This window comes from Lampris incognitus, chromosome 1, assembly GCF_029633865.1.
Source record: "Lampris incognitus isolate fLamInc1 chromosome 1, fLamInc1.hap2, whole genome shotgun sequence".
Classification (NCBI taxonomy): Eukaryota; Metazoa; Chordata; class Actinopteri; order Lampriformes; family Lampridae; genus Lampris; species Lampris incognitus.
Window position 1 is genome coordinate 24,001,189 of NC_079211.1, and position 13,615 is coordinate 24,014,803.

The window sequence follows — 13,615 nt, forward strand, 5'->3', positions numbered from 1 at the left end:
CGCTTTCCTTCGAGACTGCCGGCCGGAGAGATGCAGTTGGCGAACGCATGCAATACGAGGGTGGGTGTTTGAATTAAAATAGGGATCAATTGGCCACTAAATTGGGAGAAAAAAGGGAAAAATCAGAAATAAATTTATAAAATAAATAAATAAATAAAAAAAAAATTCTAGTCATAATGTACTAACAGGCAAGGATATTAAATGTGGATGATTAACGACCAAACAGGCACATTATTAAGTTGTGTATTTGCTGTAAACAGTCTTTGTTATGAGTCATGCCAAGCACACGGTTCCAGCACTAAACAAGAGCTGCTGGTCTGATGAGTAGGCCACCACACATCCGCACTCCAGCTGCTGTCCGCAATATGAGTCATGAGCTGAGATCTGGTCGTCGTGATGCTCCAATTAGAATCACTAATCAGTCTAGCCATAGCCAGTGTGTTTCTTTGTTTGATTTTGTGTGCCTGTGTGTGTGTGTGTGTGTGTGTGTGTCTGCATGCGTGTGTATGTGTGTGTGTGTGTTTGTGGTTGAATCAGATGATGAAAGTTTTCAGTGAGGGGCAGAATACAGAGACAATGAGTGCAGGAAGTGCTCACTGTGTTGAGGGCCGATGAGAGATGCAAGACAATAAGAGGATTAGAGCAGAAGTAAAAGCAGATCAATGCAGTGTACATCCACTGAATAAAGCATAAATATTAATACAGAGGGACAATTATGTTTGAGGGGAGACCAGGGCTCTGATTGGATGAATCTGAAGGTATCAGGGTGAAATACAAGTCAAATTTACCGGGTATCCATCCCGTCCAGCCTTGCCCTGGTGAGGTTAGAGAGCAAAGCATACACAACACAAGATAGATTAGAGAAAAACCAACAAATCCACACAACAATCTGTATGTGCCAACACAATGCTGATTGGGATGTGACCTAATGTATTTTTCTGAATGAAGCCAGGGATGTAGTGAATCATCAGATTTAACAAATTCCAATTTGAACGATGAACCTTGACTTGGTGATCATTTTGGGGGGTTAACCTCGAATTAATAGACCATGTAGTAGCTACCAACACAGCAATTCCAATTCCAAATTACAATATTTTGGAATAGGTGGGCAGCAGCAGTCTGTGTGTGTGTGTGTGTGCGCGCGCGCGCGCACACTGTGTTAAGTTTGTATTTAAGTTTGCGTACATGGTTTTTTATCTCTGTGCATATGTAGATGACTGTGTTGGAATTGGCTTTACAGTCTCTTTGCTTAAACGGTTTAAATATATAAATGTGGGTCAGTTTGCCAAAGGGGACTGCGCTGTGCAGTCAAAGAATGATGTGTGTGTGTGTGTGTGTGTGTGTTAGTACTTATTCTTTTACTAGTTTCACAGACAAAGGTCATGACGGTAAAGCGTGGTGGAAAATAAGTTGATTTTTATACTACCTGGACGGGAAGAGATTGTACTTACAGGAGGTCCTGGAAAACAAAAAAAAAACAAACAAAAAAAAACAAGAAATCAGACATTAGAAAATAAGTTGTACACCACAAATCTATTTTGAGCCATGAATTAAAGTATGTGTAAGTTATGGCAAAATCTAGTTTGTACAGCAATTAAGATACCTAAAAAGTGGAGCTTTACAAGAAAAACGTGCATGTAATGTGGTCTGTTAGATGATGGCTGCAGTCAGCCATCTAAATACAGTACAGAACAAGCTCATTAGGGCCACTGCCAGCGGAGGTTGTGGTGAACCTGTTATGATAAACAGATACACGTCTGGGCCGACTTCTGGATAATGCGGTCGTGTTTTGCATTAGGATATGAAGTAATGTGAAGATTCGGTTTTCTGAGAGACGGGGTCTGTTGTAGAAACAGGGATTGGAAGAGGATGGTGGGTGCTGGATGACCCTGTGAGTAAACGGCAGAGAGAGATGGCTGTGGGGCAACCTTTCAGATCTGATTGAAATATACCGACGGCGAACTCGGTGAGGGAAGAGCACATTTTGCTTGTTGCAAAAAGCAACATCCATTTTGTCTAACCAGCAACAGGGATGATCAAAGCAAAGCAGTTCTTCCTCCTTGAGCTCTTCTCCTTGCTAACAGTTTTGGCCTCCATTAACTTCTTCTCGATGAGCATGATGGAATACGGAATAATGAAAAGCTGTGGGCACAAATCAACTTTCCAAACTGCTGTGAGGTGAATATATCAGTTTGGCATTAACAATCTTCATGTGTGGGGTTAGTTTGTGTTTGGTTTGTGTTTATCTGTCCACAAACTAATCATAAAGTTCCTTTACAAGTGTTTCCACAATCACAGACCTTTGGCATGCTGTCGTTCCATTTACGGCTGCACAAGGTTCGGGCAATTTGCCATCATGGCAGTAATAGCACAACATTGCTCATCAGCATGGATGCAATAATACATATCCAAATAGGCTTAGGCAAGATTGAAAGCAGATTCCCCTTGGGGCATATGGGGATATTTGTAGCATGTTGTTACTGTATAAATATACTGAAAATCGTGCTGACATGACCAGAATTCATGTGAGCCCTCAAATTAGCTGTTCTGTGCAAGAAGAGGGCACATGGGAGACAAGATTTTAAAGAAAAAGAGACGAAATGATGGAGGCAGAGGGGAGGAAGGTGTGAAGAACTGGAGAAAGAGGTGTTGGGGTTTACGAGGCACGCAAAACAAGTCGATCAAGTTTAGTGGTGTCTAGACGCCTGGACAAGGACCCCCGAGCCGAGACAGTTAGGTAAACAAACACATGCTGGCCAAAGAAACACACACAATGACCAACCTCAACCACTGCACTTGAGACGGATGGGGTGTGTGTGCGCGTGTACGTGTGTGTGCATGTGTGCGTGTGTGCATGCACGCATCCATGGATGTTTGTATCTAGTGACAAAGGGGGACAGCGTGGAAGAGAAAGAATGGGAATGAGGTGGAAGAAAGGGCCAAGAGTGAGGGAGAATGAACAAAAAGGGAGAAGCACAGAGAGAAAACAGAGAAGCTGAGCAAGAGAGAAGGCAGTGGTGAGAGCTTTGAATGATGTTTAGCTGCTTAGCAAATCCCTCCCTGTTACCCATTGGCCAGGTCTGTTTTTCTGCCCCATTCCCTCAAATGTAATCTTTATTTCTTGGACAAGTGGAAAACCTCTGTGTAGTGTTTTTTGCAAGTTTTCCTGGAGTCATCATGCCCCCCCCCCCCCCCACACACACACACTATAAGACAGGCTGTATCATTAAGATGTGAAACTAAACAACAGGAGAGAAATCCTAAACAGGATCAAACTGCTCCTTCAAATCAAGATCTGAAGACAACAATGAGCAACCAATGAGCATCCCATCTACGCAGAAACACAAACAGCGAGCCCTCTTTTGATCCTGTTTCTTCTGGAAATACCAGGCAACTGGAAAGACTTAGGGCCCTGATGCAAAACATTGTCATATAGTTGTCCTGATCATCGCCTGATGGGATTGGAAGGCTAGGGGGGTTTGATTGCTGGGAACATACAAAGGAAAGGGGAAACGTGAAGGAACAGGATGTTGGGCTTTTTGTGAATCAAAAATAGGAAGTTTGGATTTTTCTTTTCTTTTGAGGAATTGATTAACTATATCAATCCATAAGTCAATAAAGTTGACCTTATCCTGTTTTATCTGATGAAGCAACATATCCTGCATCCTATTAAAAATGTCCACCTCAAAAAAATCAAATAAGCACAACTGCACTGCAACTAGTTTTCACAGATTCATTTCGACAGCACTTTGCTTCTTTGGGAACTGAAATGATAAACATCAAGCCATTCTGTTTACGGTAGGATCTAGACGTAAACCGTCAAGTTCTTGTAATGGTCGCTGATGATCCTTCACTTAGTCAACATCATCAGAGTAAGAGATCTCATGGATTTGAGCTCCACAACTATGAATCACGGCCAGAATGGAGGTTTGCCCCCTTACAAACATTCTGCAGAGACATCACACTCTGCTAATGTCATCTGATTTTGTTGCACCATAGCATTGCAGACACAACACTTGATAAAAACAAAAATTTTAAAAAAGGAAAATGAGCCAACATGGCTAAAAAGAAAACCTATCTATCCATTCTAAAGGTGCTTAGATGAACTTGAGACCACAAAATCAACTTTTGGGTGACAAAGACGGCAAGTTTGTGTTCCGTTTTGGTTCCCAATGATGTTATGTGGTCTGAGCAAGAGAAAGAAAGGGGGGAAAAAAAGCAAAACAATAATGGTGGATAGTGTTGTTGGCAAGGTAGAATCTCATTAGCCTTATGTTACTGCAGCTGCTACTGCTCAGCGTGAATGGCCGACATATGGGCAACATTAGCGCAACCATATGGCTAAGGTTAGCGCTATGTCTACGCATATAAGGATGGACAGAGAGAAGGGCCCGCTGCAGCACATCACCCACCAGCCTGACTCACGGTTCAATGACTCAACAAACCCTCCACCAAATCCTTCCATAAAGAGGAAGGCGGTTTGAGAGGAAGAGAGAGAGAGAGAGAGAGAGAGAGAGAGAGAGAGAGAGAGAGAGAGAGAGAGAGAGAGAAAGAGAGAGAGTGTAAGTGTGTGTCTGGAAAGGGAGGGAAAGGAAAGATTGAAAAGTTGACAGCAAAGCAGGAAATAGGCAGGGGTTGTCACTTACCGGGATCGCCTCTTCTTCCCATTCTTCCACGTTTTCCAGGAGGTCCTGTGAAAACACAGACATGATAATCCGATTAAGACTTTTAAGAATGACAAATCTTGAAAGCAGCCTAATAAAATGTTCGGTAACATTTTTTTTTCTTTGTAAATAACTCATATGCGTTTCATTATATTCATGTCAACAACTGTTCTTGTCTCATGAACTGTGAGGGAGTGGTCTAGATCTCGTTGATATTCATGAGCTGGCCTTTGAGTTACAGTTACAAAGAAGGGATGAGTGCTAAGGGTGGGTGGGATTTCTTTGATGATTTCACCTGATAGGCTGTATGTAAATGAGTGTCTAATGACATTGTGAGAGCCAGGAAAAAAAAGATTGACTGACAGGAGCTGAGAAAATAGAGAGACACCAGACGAGCATCACTCACTATTTAGCTGGGTCTGCTGGGGTTGGTGTTGGTTGGCGGGGGGGTGGGGGGTGGGAATGTGAAAGTATGTAGTGGCAACAAGTGTGTATGAGCTGGCACTGTAGACCTGAGTGTGTGTATAATGCTCCAGATGTTCAAACAATCTGCCCCACAGGTGCTGTTGTCAAAGCCATCTGGCCCTCAACAGGTGTGTTGACCGAACATGGACCGAGCCCACATTCAGGCAGTAGGTTGTGTTACAAAATGACACAAGATGTGAAGAGACACTGAACCGAACGTAATTAATAATTTTCAACCATGCTGAACAAACGGGCACTTGATGCACGTTAAAGATAGATTGCGCTCATTCTTCTAAGTCTGGCATGCTGTTAGGGTGAAGAGCTCTGGTTCATAACGCCCATTCCTCAATGCCTGGCCGCCATCCAGCCACCTTCCCCTGACCTTGCAGTGAAGATCCAGCTGGCACCTCCTCTGTAACAGTAAAGAATTTCTTTTTTGACAGAGAGGTCTTGCAGAGTCGTGAAAACGGCAGGAGGGCTGTGAAGGAACCACGGGATGATGCGGGCAGCGAGTGGGCCAGCCTGCACTCGCAGACCTCATGCTGATAAAAGACCATGAATCACTGTCCCTACGCCTGTGATTTATGGGTGTCTGCCATAAATGGGGGCTGTGTAGGTTTAGGACAGTTCCTGCATGTTTTACACTACAATATAACCGATCATTGGAACTTTCCTCGACCCAACAAACCGTCTCTACCTCGAGAAGAATCCGACGACTCATGATGAAAGAAGCGTTTGTGATGTGAGACCTTTCTCTGTGTAGCAGTTCACCTCGTCATACAGCTACCTCCCCGCCCCTCTCCCCGTCAACCTTCCCTTACTCCCCTGTAGTGAAATAGGAACCATATTGGGAAGTGGTCCTGATGCTAACTGCTTTTGGCTGCAGATATGCTTTCCCTATCATCATTATTGAAGTTATTGTAGCAGTAATCACTTCCTGACTCTGCCAGTCCTTTCAAAGTGACTTGCTTTTCAATCTCTTTCTTTTGTCTTATCTCACCCTCTCCTGCTTTGATCCTACTTATCTGGCACGTTTCCTTCTCCCCCGTCCTCAGCTCCATAGTATCGGGTTATTATTGATATTGGAATGAGCATAATGGTGAAAGAAAGAAAGTCGTATTCAATTAATTGCACTGATTATAACAATTAAAGGTCCTTACACTTGCACAACACAGTAAGATAAGTACAATGTGAGTGCAAATGCATACGCACACACACGCACACACACACTTACATCCTCCCACCACCACCATCACCACTCTGCCACCAACATTTGTATTAACAGCGTCCATATTCCCTAGTGGCCTCCATTTCCTCTTTTTAAACAGCAGCAGCATGGAGCTACTCAGCTGAGGAGCCGAGGCCCCCCAGACCCGATGGTGGAGCCAAAGAGAGGAGACAATGATGACAAACTGGTGGGATAAAATGAGCGATGGAGCAAGGGAGTGGCAGGAAGAGAGGGAAGACAGAGGGAAGAGTATAGGAGGGATGGGGGAGAAACTAGATGGGAGAGTCCTGCATTAAAGAAAATCAGACTGGAGATACATGAAAGGCGGAGGAAGTTCCTAGAACAAAGAATATTTTGTAATCCTCTATCATAACATGACCACTGGATGTTTAGAGGATGCATTCTCATCCCATGGCATCACATATTGAGGCCTCGCAAAAAACCCCCAACAACCTTGAAATATGTTGCGAAAGGTACCATAGACTCCAATTTTAAACTTCTGCCCTGATTTAATCATATTAATGACATGCAGGTTAGGCAGTGGTTAAGTGTAGGATTAATGTTAGGGAGGGGTTAACTTTGTTAACTTTTTTTTTTCCTACATGGTGATGGTGGTCAAGTGGCTCGGGTCCTGGGCTGTTCGGGTGGTGTCTGGACACTGCTTGGCATCCTCCTCATCATATTCTTCATATATTTTATAATTCCATTATAATTCTGTTATCCTCTTTCAAAGCCATATTCTGTAAATTGCGTACACACAACATCCATTGCATGTTGTCCGTCTTTGGGAGAGCGATCCCTACTCTGTTGCTTTCCCTGAGGTTTCTCCCTATTAAAGGTTTTTTTTTTTTTTAGGGAGTTGTTCCTTATCCGATACGAGGGGCTAATGACAGGATGTTGTATGCTATAAAGTCCCTTGAGGCAAATTTGGGATATTGGGCTGTACAAATAAAATGGACTTGACTTGGTGCATCTCATAGAGATGTGGAGGTGGCTGTTAACCCACCACATCTCTTCACAGACACCGAAGGGTACCTTGCATGTTACATATATTGATGCTTTTGCTAAAGTGTCCATTAATGATGCTGCGGGAATAAAATGGGTTTGGATATGCAACAGTGTCTCCTCTTGTAGAGTTTTACATTTTGGAATGTGGGTCACCAGGGGCCCTGTCTGCTCTGCGTTAGCTTGAGAAATATAAAGTCTCCAGTCAGCGTGCCGACACAGCAGTCGCCAAGGCTGGAGATGCGGGCGTCACAGTGACTGAAACGGGAGTGTGTGAATGGTCCAGAGTGGCAGAGTTGTGGGGGAACAGAGTTGGGTGATGACAAGCTGATATAGGGCCAGATTGACTGAAGGCATTAATGGGGAAAACAGCAGCGCTGGAGAGCGGAGGGCAAAGGGGAGGGGGTGTTGGTAAGTTTGGGTGGGGGAATGGGGCAAGCTTGTACATAGATGGGTGGCAGCGGCTCAAATTGCGTTGAAAGGGGAAAATGCTGGAGACATACCTACATGTATACACAAACAAGTGGCTTACACAAGGGTGGATGTCAAACTGGAGGATGACACGCATATATACCTGATAGGGAAGATTAGGTTTCAGCCATGACTTCCTGTGTAAGGTCAGGAACATATGCCATAGGGGCACTCAAAGATGTTAGTCATAGACATACAGACAGACGAACAGACATTTTGAAAACAATGTTCAACATGAGCATGACGGGGCGAGTGCAAGCTGTGACTGCGGCTTTATCACATTGATCGCCGTCCGTCCCAAACAATTGAAGTTACCAAGTCTAAAGCATCCAAAAGAGCAGCATGTCATCACTGCAAATAAAACAAACCTTTCAAATCTCTGCACAACAATAAAAGCAGCCAGTGTAAACAACAATACCAAATCTGGAGCGTCTGATTTGAGCCCTCATCTCTGAAAACATTAGATCTGAAGAAGATGAGAGGATATAAAAAGGTCAAAAGGAGAAGGGATGTCAGACTGAAAAATGTAAAGGATTGGAGACAACAAACAAAAAAAAGAGAAAGGTTGAGGGCAAAAATGGGAGGATTAGTGGTGAAATGACAGAGGATGGAGGAGCTCTTCTTCCTCTGCGGGAAAGCAGAGACAGTATCCTTCACCCTTACAGGCAATGAAATCCCCCTAAAGAGAGAGAGAGAGAGAGAGAGAGAGAGAGAGAGAGAGAGAGAGAGAGAGAGAGATGGACCTCCGCAGCTGATAAACCACTGCGGAAGGAAACAACATGGTCACAAATCTTCACTGCATAGATCCCTCCCTATGCTGGACAGACACACAGACACACACACACAAACATATATATGGTATGCGTGCGGTAGGTGCATTTAAGTCAGCGTAGCCTTGTAAAAAACTGCCATGAATATGGTTAAGGGCCTGTAATGAGGTCCATGGGAACGGTCCATATGATGGACACACACAGACACTTTCACACAAACTTAACTGCAGCTGAACTTTGCCGACTCGGGTCAACTATGCATACATGTCGCTTGAAGCATTGCCCCTCAAGTTAACTCTTGTTCCCCACTGGAAAGCTTGCGGTCCAGGGTTTTTGAGTGGAAGCCAACTATCAGGCCATCCGTGTGTGTGTGTGTGTGTGTGCGTGTGTGCATTGAGAGAGAGACAGACAAGACAGACAGACAGACAGAGAGAGAGAGAGAATGTCATGGATCTGTAACTGAGAAAAGCAAACACGTGGAGTAAAGCCCAGATTCAGCATCTTACACTGAGTCTTCACACAGTAAGGTGAAATGAGTGCGTGGATCAAGATCTGTACTATGCCGCTAAACACTTCAGTCACACACAAACACACGCCCACAGGTCCCCCGATTCTCACCCAAACTCAAACCTGCACCCTCTGGCACGCTCGGCTACCTCGCTGACACGAGCAGTTAGACTGAATGTGGTTAGAAACAACCTCTCCGTCAACACTTTCGCCCGCTGAGTCGACGTGTTAAAGCCCGGAGATCTGAGCCATTCTCTCTGCCTCCCTATCCATCTATCTCCCTTTCTCCATCCCTTCCTTTCCTTTTATCACACACCCTCGTCGTTAAGACCTTCAGAGAAGCTATGCCCCGATGAGTGTTACCACATGCATCCTGATGCTTCCTCCATCTTGGCTACCTTTGCTCTTGAATGTGCAGCAGACCAACACATGCACACGTGTATGCATGCACGTACACATACACACACGTACACACACCGACTCCCATCTCCCCTTCAGTCTGCCTGTTTTCCATAACCGTGGTTCGTCTTGATTTAGCTACTGTGACATTTCTCTCAAACAAAGTGCTTCCCGGGAACAAAGAGAATGAGGGAGCACTGCTCTCTCTCTTTCTCCCTCTCTCCTCCCAAGCCTCACTTTGTTTAACCCAACAACTGGGAGCAATAAAGAGTCAAATGAAAACAGCAGAATGTGGTACTGCATACGCACGACCGCAGGACCTGCGTCCATCAATCCATCTGCAACCTCCCCTCCTAACCCACACCTTTACGTGTACCACCCACCTCCACCTGGGGAAAATCCACTTTGCCTCAGAGGGGAAGAGAAAGGTGGGGATGAGGTGAGAGAAGGTGGGTAGAGGTGAGGGTCAGATATTTTTTTGCCTCCACACCAACTGGAGGCGGTCTGCCTTCCAATTCTCTCTCTCTCCCAGAAGTCCTGTCCCCTCTGGTCTGCTGTGAGCTGCTTTTATATGGGTTTGGCTTGAAATGGCCTGGGCAGCCATACAAATAAACAGCAACCGCCAGAGATTTACTCTCAACCAGCATGAAATACACAACACGAATGCTGGAATGGGAGGCTGTGCAACAAGAGAATCTGGCCAAGTCCTTTTTTCTTTTTTTTGCCTGTATACTATTTATATACGAGTACAAATACTGCATCAAGCAATCTGGGGAGCTGGGAATCTCCAGAATACAAACTTCAAGTGGAAAGTTGTTTGCCATAAATAAAGTTCTTGTTTAAAACGACCCATTCAGTTGAATTATTTGGCCATTCTGGAGTGGAGAATGAATTAGCTCAATCACTCTTGAGTTTATACTGAGACTGCCATGTCACTTGAGGTCAACCTTGAGACTGTGAATATCTGATATGATTTTGCCGGGCTCTGCATGCATAGTGACTGGCAGCTGTTAATCCTCTGTCTGAAACAATGCTATTCCCTCAGCATGTCAGGGTCACTTAGACCTCTCCCCTCATTTCTTCACTTATCTCCCCTCCAAGATGGAGGACACATGCTGTGGATGTAAACATCAATACAGAGGAACCGGATGTGATTCACATACTGGCGATTCACTCTCCAGCTGCCCTGTCTCTCTCCAGGCAGTTGGCCTGAAAGGTCAGCTCTGGTTCACTGGTTCAATGACGGCTCACACCCAGTCTCAGAAAAGCTCATAAAGGGCGTGATTAGATAACCTTCATCAAACTGCAGCAAGCCTGCTTTGGGATGATCCATCTTTTTGCTTTTACTCTTTTTTTTTTATTACAATGGCAGAATGGACTGCATAGATCAATCTATTTTCAAACAAATTCCGTTTTTTAATTGTCAAAGATTTCTCTGTGAGATGTCAGTGTAAGTTATTGACTCTTCTGTTATCCCATAAAACAGTTATAATGGAGATATTTGCAACAGCTTAATAGCCTTCCAGAGATGGGCAACATAATCCAGAAAGGGCCGGTGTGGGTGCAGGTCATTGTTCCAACCAAGCAGTCACACACCTGAGTCTATAAGTCAACCAATAGTCTTTGCCAAGGACCTTGATTTGTAGACTCAGGTGTGTAATTGCTTGGTTGGAACAAAGACCTGCACCCACACTGGCCCTTTCTGGATCATGTTGCCCATCCCTGTGGCCTGATATATAAGCAATATAATATATAAGCATAAGATGTCTATGTATGATCAGTGTTACGACCCTCAGTCTGGAGAGGGTGCAACTATTAGTGTACTGAGTAACAGTGAGGTGAGGGTGCAACACAGTGAGACAAACATAAATATAATAAAAAATATTTATTAACAATGACAGGACAAGGGAACCGAACGGTTGCCAAAACAAACTATTAACAAAAGTAACCCACCCTTGACAGTGCTGAAAAGCACCAAACCTAAAAGACAAAAAGTGGCAACCGCTGCTAACCTAGTGTGTCTAACAAAGGTAAGCTACGTGATGGGGTGTTTGCCCATGGGCATCTTACCTTGATCCCCTTGCCCAAAAGAGCTAAACATAACTCAAAATAGTCAAAATGCAAACTAAACCAAAAACGGGCCAGTCGTTACAAACACAAAGTAGCTACAACACACAAACTAAACTAGCTGGCCGGTGAACTGAACACATGTGGGGGTTTAAATGGGAGACTACACAGCTGATGAAAATTGGATGATTGTTGACCGGTTGATGAGGAGCACCTGAATGTAGAGTCAGAGTGATACAGGAGGAAACAAAACTATACGGACACACCCGTGGCCCTAACACCCCCACCCATAAAAATAAGCCCCTACAGGCTTGTTAACAAAAAAAAAACCCCACAAGAACCAAAACAAGACAATGTGCTACATAACAGCAACATGTGACCAAACAAAACGGTGGAGCACCTCGGCCACAACAAAGGGTCACCAAAAGTAGCGCCGCTACATCCAAAATGTTACCCAAATATGGCCAGCACCTTCCCACCAACACATGGTCACCTACCAAGTGGCCCTCAACCACAACAAGTTACTGACAGACAACACAAAGTAGCACACACACCGTCACGGTGGCGACCCACGCCAAATGACGTAGGTGCGTTCGACCCGCAGGTGAACCAGCTACAACTCGTGACCACAGTCACAACACAAGGTGTGCCAGCATGGACCAGCTGGTGGTGGAAGCAAAGAGCGCAGTGCGCCCCGCACTCATAGCCTTAAAGGTCTACCGTCCGCAACTCCCCTCCAGCCTCTCTGCCACAAATCCCGCCCCCCAAATCTCCCACTGGAGACCTGACTCAGCCTGCCTCTCAGGCGGGCGTCAGCACCCACGTCGAGTGCAACACAGGGGACCAGGGATCGAACCACAACAGCCTGGCCGGCAGCTCCGCCCTAGCATCGGACCTCGTCGGCACGAAGCTCTGCCACCAGAACCAACACCATGGCAGAGGATGAAAGGAAGTGGACCAGCAGCCACAGCCGTACCCACCACCAAACCAAAAACACACCAACACCTGTTAACACTAAACAATAATGAACACTGTGCTTAACACCACCCAACGCTAACACAGCACATTACAGGAAACAGCAACTAGCCAGACCAAAGCCGCCAATATCCCGGACGAGCCCCCATTTGTTACGACCCTCGGTCTGGAGAGGGTACAACTATTAGTGTACTGAGTAACAGTGAGGTGAGGGTGCAACAAAGTGAGACATAAACGTATAAATATAATAAAATAAATGTATTAACAATGACAGGACAAGGGAACCGAACGGTTGCCAAAACAAACTATTAACAAAAGTAACCCACCCTTGACAGTGCTGAAAAGCACCAAACCTAAAGACAAAAAGTGGCAACCGCTGCTAACCTAGTGTGTCTAACAGAGGTAAGCTACGTGATGGGGTGTTTGCCCATGGGCATCTTACCTTGATCCCCTTGCCCAAAAGAGCTAAACAACTAAACATAACTCAAAATAGTCAAAATGCAAACTAAACCAAAAAACGGGCCAGACATTACAAACACAAAGTAGCTCCAACACACAAACTGAACTTACTGGCCGGTGAACTGAACACATGTGGGGGTTTAAATGGGAAACTACACAGCTGATGAAAATTGGATGATTCGTTGACCGGTTGATTAGGTGATGAGGAGCACCTGGCGGATACCTGAATGTAGAGTCAGAGTGATACAGGAGGCAACACAAAACTATACGGACACACCCGTGGCCGTAACAATCAGTAACAGTAATCCAGGCAAGGAAATCCCAGAAAGTTGAATCAGTTCCTCTGGACACAACGTTTATTGGGAGAAACATTTCATCACTCATCTAATTGACCTCTTCAGTCTAACTGACTGCAGGTATCCCCCCACCTTATAAACAGCACAGTTGCATAACGACCGAAACGAATGATCAGTTTCATGAAATCAATCGTTGGTTTGCGGCTGTTATGCATAAGTTATATAGATATCTATATATATTCCTTAAATTCCTCATATGCATAGGCACACTTGGCCAATAAAGTTGATTCTGATTCTGATGACCAGCGC

The 13,615-nt window shown here is 44.8% G+C and overlaps 1 protein-coding gene across 1 annotated transcript in view; it reads right to left on the reverse strand.

The window, feature by feature from the left end:
• LOC130123851 (collagen alpha-1(XXIII) chain) overlaps positions 1–13,615 on the reverse strand; it is a 209,204-nt gene that overhangs the window by 77,189 nt on the left and 118,400 nt on the right. Inside the window, exons 3-5 of the mRNA XM_056293162.1 lie at positions 4,647–4,691; positions 1,452–1,459; positions 789–815 (exon numbers count right to left, since the gene is read on the reverse strand). Of these exons, the coding sequence (XP_056149137.1) occupies positions 789–815; positions 1,452–1,459; positions 4,647–4,691 (80 nt within the window). The remainder of the gene's footprint in view (positions 1–788; positions 816–1,451; positions 1,460–4,646; positions 4,692–13,615) is intronic.